Raw genomic sequence first — 9,709 nt, forward strand, 5'->3', positions numbered from 1 at the left:
GATTCGTAATCGGCCACAATTTCAAACAGCTGATAATCGAAGGGGATGAGGGTAACGGCAACAAAGGGAGGGCGCGGCACGACTTCGATTGTGCAGCGAGGTGTAATCCATGGATCACCTGCCACGGGATTTGGCACATCGCGAGCACGATTTTTGCCGATCCTATCTACATCTCCACACATTACGGGGCAAGTTCGCCTGCAGCACAGCTGTGCAACGCCCTCTACACAGCCTTTAATGGCCGCTGCTCCTTCCACAAGCAAACCGGGGCGTGTTAGAGTTAGCCTCTTTGGCATTCCCAAATCTCAATTTGCAAAGCAATTGGCGGATGATCTCGGCCATCTCGGCTGGAACAGCCTCCACACCGACCTGTTATGGGGCTTCATCTACCGCTACGGTACAGCAATGTCCTTTGCCCGTGTGCACGCTCAACGTTCTAAGGCGTGGCCGAATGCATGCTCATGATCCCTGTGGCGCAGGCAAGACGCACGCCAACATGCAGAGCATAGTTGGCATTCGGCGGGAGCTGAGGGAGCAGTTGGCGCAGCGCTACACGCTGGAGCAGGGTCGCATCCTCACCCACAACACCTCCGAGGACGGCACCCGCAAGTTCCTCATGCAGTTCGGCGCCGGTCAGGAGATCGAGAGTGTGTTGCCCGTCCCTCATCGAGACGTCTTCACTACATTCTGCTCACAAACATGCTCCTCCATGGGCACGTACAGGCGTGTTCATCCCCGAGTCTACCCGCGGCACGCTGTGCGTCTCTTCGCAGGTCGGCTGCACGCTGTCGTGCAGCTTCTGCCACACTGGAACGCAGCCTGTGGTACTAACCACACTCACCTGCGACGTGCGAGCGTGATGGCCTTGCGCGTGCACGTACCACAATGACGTCGGACTCTCACAACAAGTCTTGTGTTTGTGTGACGACGCCAGATGCGCAATTTGACGACCAGCGAGATCTTGAGCCAGATCATTCACGCCAAGCGGGTGATGAACGACTTTCCCACTGTGGCCGACATCGAGACGAGGAAGCAGGCCATCGCCGATAAGCGGAGGCAAATGAGGCAGAAGTTCGCCGAGTACTTTGGAAAGGGCAAACAGAGGCAAGCGAACCAGCCTCCCCGGAAAGAACCCAACGAGGAACACGCTGTGCCTGAAGAGCCAAAGCGCACTATCACCAACATCGTTTTTATGGTTCTCGCTGCCCTGCCGATTCTTGCTTTGTATGCGTGTGCGTGCGGTGTGTGCGTGTGCGTGTCGCAGAATGTTTGCACTCACCTTCGGCACATGAGTGCTGTTGTGCAGGGTCAAGGCGAACCATTCTACAATTATAGGAATGTGAAACAGGCCATCGACATTATATGCGAGCCCTCTGGCATCAGCCTGGGCCAGCCCAAGATCACCGTATCCACCAGCGGTGTGGTGCCCAACATCTACCGCCTGGCTGCTGATACCAAAGTCAACCTGGGTATCTAGCGAAGGCCTTTCTTGTCGTCATCGCCATTCGTGAACTGATAATGCCTAACATTCAATTTGTTTGATTGTGGCAACTTCAGCCATCTCCCTGCACGCCGCCAACAACGAGTTGCGGTACCACGATCTCTCTTCGCTCTTTCGTTTGGTGTGAGTGTTGCAAGCTCACTCTTGGCCGCTCATTCGTTGCACGTCGCAGAGACGAGTTGGTGCCCATTAACAAGCAGTATCCGCTGGAGCAGCTGATGGAAGCCTGCCGATCCTTCATCTCCCACAAGAAGAAGCGAATCATGTTCGAATACGTGATGCTCAAGGTACACTCAATCCTCTGGTTTTTGTGCCCTCGAGCCATGAAGATGGCTGCGTTCGTTTGAGCTCAAACAGCATGCCCGCCGATCAGGACGTCAACGATCGAGAAGAGGACGCGCTCGAGCTAGCCACCCTTCTCTCCGGCTTCCCCAACTCCCTCATCAATCTCATGTACAAACAGCCACCGTCGCGCTCTCAGTGCGCCTTGCTGTTTCGTCCGGCCCTCACTCACGGCTTTGTGGGGTTTACAGTCCTTTCAATCCCTGGCCAGGCACGAAGTACGAGTGCTCAACGAACGAGCAGATCATCGCCTTCCACAAGACCCTCACCGAGCGCCACCGCCTCCTCGCCACCATTCGATGGCCCAGTACGCCGCCCTACCCCATCTCTCTGCCGCATCTGTTTCCCCCAGCGGAGAGCTGACTGACGCCCTGTGCAGGAGGGCGGGATATCATGGCCGCCTGCGGTCAGCTCAAAACCCACCACGACCGCATGAAGGCACAGGGAACGGGCGACGCAGCAGCATCTGCATCCGTTCCACACACAGTCGATCCTTCTGTGCCTCGAAGCTAAAGAACCAAATGTTTCGTCAAGGCTGCGTGCAGAAGCTTGCAGGGCCACCAAGAGAGGTCAGCTCAGGTTCGGAGTTAGCACGACGAACCACAATATTTCCACAAACCCGGGAGTACAAGAAGAGGACGAGGACACCGGGAGAAGGTGAGAGATGTGCTTTCCTGTCACCTTCGAGGTGTGGTGTCCGTCCACACTTCACCGCCAGGAGAATACAAAGAGCAGACATGGGACGACTACGGCTCGCATGCGCTAAACACAGTGCGCGTATGAGTGACTGATTGGCCCAACAGTTCGCCTTCACTACCAACCACGATAACAACAACAAACGATATGAAGTCATGAAGAGGTCCGCGAGCTCTTCGTGCCAAGAGGCACAGCCGCACCCTCCTGCCCTAAACTCGTCTGCGCAGGGTCAGACTCAGAGCAGAGGAGTTGTGACGTTATTGTTAAGTTTTATAGCGGAGAGTGGGTTTACTTCCTTCCCTTTCCGCCTCGGCCGGCCTTGTTCTTGCCGATGTTGCTCTTCTTGGCGTTGTGGTTGCCGCTTCCCCCACTGCCGGGCTTGGCGCTTTGTGGCTCCTTGGCGGGCTTGGGTTGAAGGTGGCGCGGCACCACCTTTCGCGGGTTGCTGGCCTCCCTCTCGCTATTTACAGCCGCCACCTTGTTCTTCAGGTGCTCCTTGATGATCGCTGCATGTGCAACCAACCACGGCAAGTGTGACATGTCAGCACGTGAAGAGCGAAGCAAAGACTGGGAACGAAACCGACAGCGGCGGACAAGAAGCGTACCCAGTGGATCGTTCTGGAAGGCAGGGTGGGCCAGCACGTTCTTGAACTGCTCAAGCTCGGTCACACTTGGCGTGTAGGAGAGGAGGTGGAGAGGTTAGCCACGCTTGGCGACGACTCGAGAAGGGGCAACGTACGCCAACTTCTGCTTCATCTTGTTGTCCATCTTCTTGTTCTTGGTTTGCGCTTGCATGGCCTGCTCCTTCTCCATGAGCGAGTCAAGAAGCTCGGACAGGGAGGACATGCCCAGCGTGCCCACTTGCGCCTTTTGCTTCATCTCCACCTCCTTCTTCTTCGTCAGGTCCGCCGCAGCCTGCAGCTCTGTGCACGCACAACATCATCAACAATCAGCATTGCGAGATGGGATGGAAATTTGGCAGAATTAAATCTTGATTGGGTTTGAAGGGGTGGCGTACTCTGCACAAGCTTCTCATGCTTCTCCTTCCGCTTTTCGACCTTCTTCTTTTTGATAATGCCGGTCGGTCCCGCGGAGGACAAACCGACGGCCGCCTTGGGCTTTGACTCAATCACCCTCTTCGGCTTTGTGATTTTACCCTGTGATCACAACGGGGTAAGTTTGCTTGTAAAAAGATCAAATTGCTGGTCTATCGTACCATGATGCTTGCTAAAGATTAGATTAATAATCACAACGTTTATTGTCCACCAGGTTTTCCTTGGCACAAATCGAGAGAAAATGAAAAAATAAATAAATATTTATTATTTCTTTACTGTCACCGAAAGTGACTGCACAAAACCCGAAGCCCTGTGACCCGAAGCCCTGTGGCGAATGGTCCCGTAGCCGCCAGCTGGCGCGATTCGCTCCTTCGCCGTCAAGAGCCAGGGCGGTTGGCTTCCGCAAAGTGGTGTGGGTGAATTTCGAGTGCCTTTCTCTCGCACATAGAGGCGCGAGCCAATCGGTCACGAAGTCAGAAACCTGCGTTTCTTTTTTTGAATAGCGCGGTGAAAAACATTCGAACGAACAATTCATCACCTGCATCTCCTTCTGTCTACGACGGAAACGCAAAGAGCTTTTGGGCAGGTAGTATTATGGAGCCCGAGCGATCTTATGTATCAAAGGTCGTGCTGAAGGTGGTCGTCATTGGTGACTCGGGGTACGTGATTTTCCCTCAAATTGAACTTGTCGGGTCGAATCACATTTTCAAACCCTCCTTCTTTTCTTCAATCCAGGGTGGGTAAGACCTCACTCATGCATCAATATGTGAACAAGCAGTTTGCCTACTCATACAAAGCCACGATTGGTACTTCACCTTTCCCGTCGAAGGAGCTTTTCCCTCAAGCTGCGCCTGTCTGTCAGCTCTCACCCTCTGGCGCGTGCGTGCCCTTCTCACCTTGACGTTCGGGTCACCTATGCCCTGTGTGTTCCTTGTGGTCTCCAGGCGCCGATTTCCTGATGAAAGACGTGGTCGTAGACGACCAGGTCGTGACTTTGCAGATATGGGACACAGGTACCAATCCCAAGCCATGTCTCGTCACTAATACTCTCTGGTGCTGCTGTGCCCACTAAGATGACCTTCGTTTCCATTTCTTAGCGGGGCAAGAGCGGTTCTTCTCTCTCGGGGCGGGGTTCTATCGTGGGGTGGATGGGTGCGTGTTGGTCTACGACGTGACCAACCCAAAGTCGTTCGAGAACCTCACCAACTGGCGAAAAGAGCTGCTTCACAAGATCGGTGGACCCAAGCTAGACAAGCTTCCACCATTTGTAGTCATAGGTGCTGCTACAACCATGTTTTCGTGCGTTCTCTGTTTCTTGCACTCGATGTGAAGATTGAATCCAACGGTGATGGTGTGCGGCACAGGAAACAAAATCGACTTGGCGGAGCAGCGTCTTGTGCCGGAGGCAATGGCGATAGCCTGGTGCCAGGCTCACGGCAGCGTCACGCACTACGAGGGTACAACAGCATATACATTCTTTCTCTGAACTAGATGCACGCTCATAGGCTCTGTCTCACTTGTTTACTCGTCTTTCTTACAGGGAGTGCCAAGGATGCCATCAACGTGGAGCAAGCCTTCAAAGCGCTTGTAAAGGAGGCACTCGCCAACAGCCAGTTTGAAACCAAGTGCGTGTTCCTCCCGTTTGCCACCTTGTAAGGTGTAGTGCATGCACGATCATTCTCACTCCTGTTGCGCCCTATCTATTATCCCACACCACGCCATCAGGTTGTTTGATGATACGATCCGCTTGACGCTACCCTCACCGGAAGACTCCAAGAAGTCCTGTTCGTGCTAGCGCGCACTATGTACTTTTTCGGCCACCACAATGTGAATATTTCAACACCTTCCGCGCTACCTGGCTTCCTCGTTCCTATGGGCAAAGCGTCCAACAGGTATCTCCTCCGCCCCCCCTTTAATCGGCATCGCCACGCCCGGTAGGCCACCTTCTTCCCACGGTCGTGGCGCCGCTGCAGTTCTTCTAATATTCTGGGACATGCCTTACATTTTTCTGCCTTGTCGAAATTTCGTGCCCCAGAAAAGAGGTAACTGGGCAGACTGACCACTTCATTCTCTGCGCCCGACCCGAAGACCAACCCCCCCCCCTACCACTACTTCGCGAAGAGGACAGCACCGCCACCATGGGATACGAGCTGAAGCAAGTGCGTCCGGGCGTGTGGGAGTTGGTGGTGGTCGAGGACAAACCGAAGGAGGTGTCTCTCTCGCCACTGCCCGGTCCGCCCAAGGAGGCCCTCCGGGTAACGAACAGAGGTCTGGTCACTGCAGACAGTCTCTCGCCTTCACAACGGCAGGTGGCCCGCGACGCCGCGCTCAAGCGGCTCATGCGCGATTGGCGGGAGCTGCAGCGCTGCCCGCTCCCCACCGTCGCGGCCGTGCCGCTTGAGAACAACTTCTTCGAATGGCACGGCAACATGCTGGCCACCTCGGAGTCAAGCTTCTGCGGCCTGGTCTATCACATCATCATGCGGGTTCGTCTTCCCTTTCCCAGCCATTGGTTGGTTTTATTTTTTGCTGACCGCCAACTCTCTCCTCTTCCAGTTCCCGGATACCTACCCGCTCCAGCCACCAACTGTGGAGCTGAAGGGCTACATTTCGCACCCCAACGTGTTCGGCAGCTACATCTGCCTGGACATGCTGGAGAATGGCTGGGTAAGCGGTTGTTTTTTTGCGTAAGCACCTTCGAAGGTGAGGGTGTCACACAGAGTCCCTGACAATAATGCGGTATGGCTTGTGCGTGCAGTGGGGGATGGAGTCTGTGAGAGAGCAGCGATACACGGGCTGGTCAACGGCGTACTCGGTGACTTCGATACTCATCCAGCTGCAGAGTACGCTCTTTCCGTGATCTTCGGCTTTCAATCCACTAAACTCTGTGTGCTGATTGCCTATTTGTCCACACATAGACTTTATCTCCGGGCGGTCGCGCAACGTAAAGGGGGAGCGAGAACGGGCCGAGAAGGTGCGCCTTGTCGTCTTCGTGAATGAACGTTGCCGCGGCATGACACTCACCCTGCTCCTCCTTCCTAACAACAAACAGAGTATGAAGTGCTTGGTGTGCAGCTGCGGGCACGTGGCCGACGGTAACACCTATCCGCCCATCGCGCCCGAGGTCATCGAACAAGAAATGAAACAGCGGGAGAGGGGCAAAGCGGCCAAGGCCACCACCGTCAGACCACCACCGCCCAAGAGTGCAGCCAAGCCCACAGCAGCCTCGATCGCCGACGTCAACTTTTCCGAGATCCTGGGCGTCGAGGCCCCGCCGTCCGCGGGCATCCACTACGGTCTGTTCAGGCGCTATCGGGAGGATAGCTTCCCGATTCGTCTGCCGCGGATCAAGGCCCCGGCCGGCAGCGGCTCGCGCGCGACCGAGGCCATTATCGGCTGGCGCGAGGCCAACATCCAGAGTAGCTTCCGGTCGCTGGCCGTCGATCTCTTCACCGCCGAGCGGGGCTACACCGTCTACGAGGTGACCTTCGACGACCGCCGGTCCCGCAATCCGTTCCTCGACTGGGGCGAGGTCTACCCCGAGCACGACCTGCACAACATCAAGGATGGCCACCTGGCCAAGCTGGGCGTCAGCAACGCCAAGCGGTCGGTCGAGGAGATCCTGGCGCAGAAGAACCCCTACCAGTTCCCGGCCCGGGCCGACACGATCGACTTCTGCCTGCGACCAGGCGGGCGCGCGGTCCACCGGATGTCGGCCCGCTACAACCTGACCCACGCGCGGAGCGTGGCCAACACGGCCTGGAAGCTGGTCGCCGTCGACGAATCCAACGGGCGCAACTTGCTGGTGCTCAACGTCATCTCGAACGGATTCAACGCTCACTTCATCTCCTCCGCCCAGTTCTACCTCTACACGACAGCGAGCGACAACGGTACGCCGAGCCCAGCGCCAGTACCAGCGGTCGACACCAAGAAGGAGGTCTCCGGAGCGGCCAATGGGTCTGGCGTCAGCGGGAAGCAGCAGCAGACCGGCCGTACGCCCTCGGCCAAGAGCGTCGGGGCGTCGGAGCAAGTAGTGCTACGCGAGGTGAAGGAGGAGCGGCCGGTGAAGAAGTATGTGCCGACCTCGACGCCGCTCATCGTATCGGCCAACTTTGGACCCCTGCGGCCCAAGACCTCCGCCGCCCCTGCTCCCGCCCCCGCCCCCGCTACAGCTGTAGCGGTAAAGTCGGCCGCGAGCAAGAGCAAGGGCAAGAGTAAGAAGGTGCAGACCGAATCCGACGAAAAGGCTCAGGAAATGGCGGCCGATCAGCTGCCTAAAGCGGTACGGAGCCTGACCTTCTACGACCTGCCGCCCGAGATGCAGCTGCACGTCTTCTCCTACCTGTCGAAGGATGATCTCTTCACCGCTTTCAAGGGTACCAACCCCACTCCACTGCTTACCTGCTTCAAGTGCAGTGATTCACCTCGACCACTTCTTCGCCACCACCCCTACAGTCAACGCCGAGTTTGCCGATCTGGCTCTGGACTCGCCCCAGTGGGGCAAGGACGAGCTGGTGTGCTTCCACTCCAAGCGAACCGATGAGGAGGACACCCTGGGCTTCCCGATCAACTTCACCCTCTACCCTCCGCCCATTCCCTCCGCTACGTCGCCGGCGCCCGTCCGTCCGTACCGGAACATTGAGTCCATCTCGTCCACTCTGGACCTCCTCTCCTACGAGTCCTACAAGGTCGAGAGCGTGCGTCGGGGCGTGTGGAAGGAGCACTTCACCCACTGGCTCCCCGTGTACATCGGTAAGAGAGCAGCCTCTCGTCCCCCGTCTCTGTACTCCTTTCCTTTTCACGAAACTGACGTGCGCGACTTCCTCATTCCCTAATTAGGTCGGCAACACGGCAAGAAGGCGTTGCCCCTGTGCGAGCAGCTCATCTCGGTGATCATGACCGGTGATCCCAACCTGTTCCAGCCCATCATGGCCGTGGAGGTCTTCACCAAGCTCATGAACACCATGATCGTCTCGCTCATGTCCGGCGCCACGTACGTTTCTTATCCGCCTCCAGCCGTGTCTGCTATCAAGCAAGCACACTCTGATTTACAATTTGCCTTTTTATAGTCATGCATCGGAGAAGGCGATGGAGGGCTACTTCTCCTTCCACCACTGGCTGCTCGTGTTCATCGAGCGCTACCCTCAGCTTCTCGACTGGATCAACAACAGGATTCGCGGGTTCATCACCGATCCCGAAAAGCGGATCAAGAAGGTGTGCCTGGTTCTCATATGGCTTGCTCTAGCCCACTTCGGCTGACCCCCTCTTTCTTCTCCTGCAGGCCGTACCTTCGCTGGGCGAGTTCATTCCCCTGCTGGCCGTGACCGACGCCTACCAGTGGCAGGACGTCGCAGAGCCGCTCATCCTGGAGGTGTTTGACAGGAACGTGAAGTGGGTCCTCCAGAAGTATCCCGCCTTGGGTGAGTCACCTCTTCCCATCGTCTCCTCTGGGTCCCGAGTGCTCAACTGTCGGCAAGGCATTGGACTCACCTTCATAACGCCTACGCAGGTAATATGCAGAGCGGAGGGCAGCTGGACGTGGACAAGTACCGCCTGCTCAAGACCTTCGAGGCCTCACAGGTGTCGATGCGATTGATCCTCTTCCACGCCTACTTCCTCAACACCATCGCCAAGCCCAAGGGCCGAACCGTGTCACTTGTGCGCCGGGTGCTGGACGCGTGCTATGGCCGGCCGTCGCCTCGTATGAAGGTCCTCCTGCAGAAGCGCACCAAGGAGCTGCAGAAAGTTGGTACGTCTCCCTCGTCCACACCGCATTGCTCCTCTCGCGTACTCTCCGTGTGCTGATATTTGAGGAATGTATCATTCGCACAGACAACTGGGTCGACTTCTTCGTGCGGATCGACATGCCGCTGCCCTCGCCCGAGCGGCTCACCCGCTGGCTGCGGCAGAGCGTGTGGAATTCGTCGCGCAAGAGGTATCACAACCGCCACGCCTACACGGGCTCGGTGCGCAATCCCCGGAGGGCCAGGTCTCACCAGTGGGAGGAAGAAGAGGAAGATGAGTACCACTACGACCGCTACGAGTGATGCAGCCGACCATGATGTCGCGAGCGCTGCTTGCTTGGTAATAAATGTACAGCATTGTTGAAATTCTT

The 9,709-nt window shown here is 56.7% G+C and overlaps 4 protein-coding genes across 4 annotated transcripts; 3 read left to right on the forward strand and 1 right to left on the reverse strand.

Moving 5' to 3' along the window:
• Positions 1-496: 496 nt before the first annotated feature.
• ACA1_383720 (23S rRNA methyltransferase, putative) lies at positions 497-2,206 on the forward strand (the record flags this gene model as incomplete). Its single annotated transcript, XM_004338804.1, has 9 exons — positions 497-647; positions 724-824; positions 935-1,195; positions 1,307-1,469; positions 1,558-1,591; positions 1,674-1,788; positions 1,875-1,954; positions 2,035-2,150; positions 2,196-2,206. The coding sequence occupies 9 exons, from the start codon at positions 497-499 to the stop codon at positions 2,204-2,206; spliced, it is 1,032 nt and encodes a 343-aa protein (XP_004338852.1).
• Positions 2,207-2,827: 621 nt separating this feature from the next.
• Positions 2,828-3,972, reverse strand: ACA1_383730 (uncharacterized protein; the record flags this gene model as incomplete). The annotated part of the gene is made up of 5 exons (XM_004338805.1): positions 2,828-3,045; positions 3,145-3,209; positions 3,279-3,462; positions 3,558-3,696; positions 3,871-3,972. Coding segments are annotated over 5 exons (708 nt in total), but the record flags the coding sequence as incomplete, so codon positions are not given.
• Positions 3,973-4,188: 216 nt separating this feature from the next.
• Positions 4,189-5,250, forward strand: ACA1_383740 (GTPbinding protein YPTC5, putative; the record flags this gene model as incomplete). The annotated part of the gene is made up of 6 exons (XM_004338806.1): positions 4,189-4,253; positions 4,330-4,400; positions 4,539-4,607; positions 4,692-4,871; positions 4,959-5,051; positions 5,135-5,250. 6 exons carry the CDS (start codon positions 4,189-4,191, stop codon positions 5,248-5,250), a joined length of 594 nt encoding a protein of 197 aa, XP_004338854.1.
• A 482-nt stretch (positions 5,251-5,732) lies between these two features.
• ACA1_383750 (Ubiquitinconjugating enzyme subfamily protein) lies at positions 5,733-9,641 on the forward strand (the record flags this gene model as incomplete). Its single annotated transcript, XM_004338807.1, has 13 exons — positions 5,733-5,849; positions 5,904-6,080; positions 6,151-6,261; positions 6,353-6,437; positions 6,513-6,568; positions 6,647-7,768; positions 7,919-7,970; positions 8,011-8,346; positions 8,434-8,587; positions 8,664-8,817; positions 8,876-9,014; positions 9,104-9,343; positions 9,427-9,641. 13 exons carry the CDS (start codon positions 5,733-5,735, stop codon positions 9,639-9,641), a joined length of 2,958 nt encoding a protein of 985 aa, XP_004338855.1.
• Between the last annotated feature and the right edge of the window lie 68 nt (positions 9,642-9,709).

Source organism: Acanthamoeba castellanii (genome assembly GCF_000313135.1).
Source record: "Acanthamoeba castellanii str. Neff unplaced genomic scaffold scf7180000084721, whole genome shotgun sequence".
NCBI lineage: Eukaryota > Discosea > Longamoebia > Acanthamoebidae > Acanthamoeba > Acanthamoeba castellanii.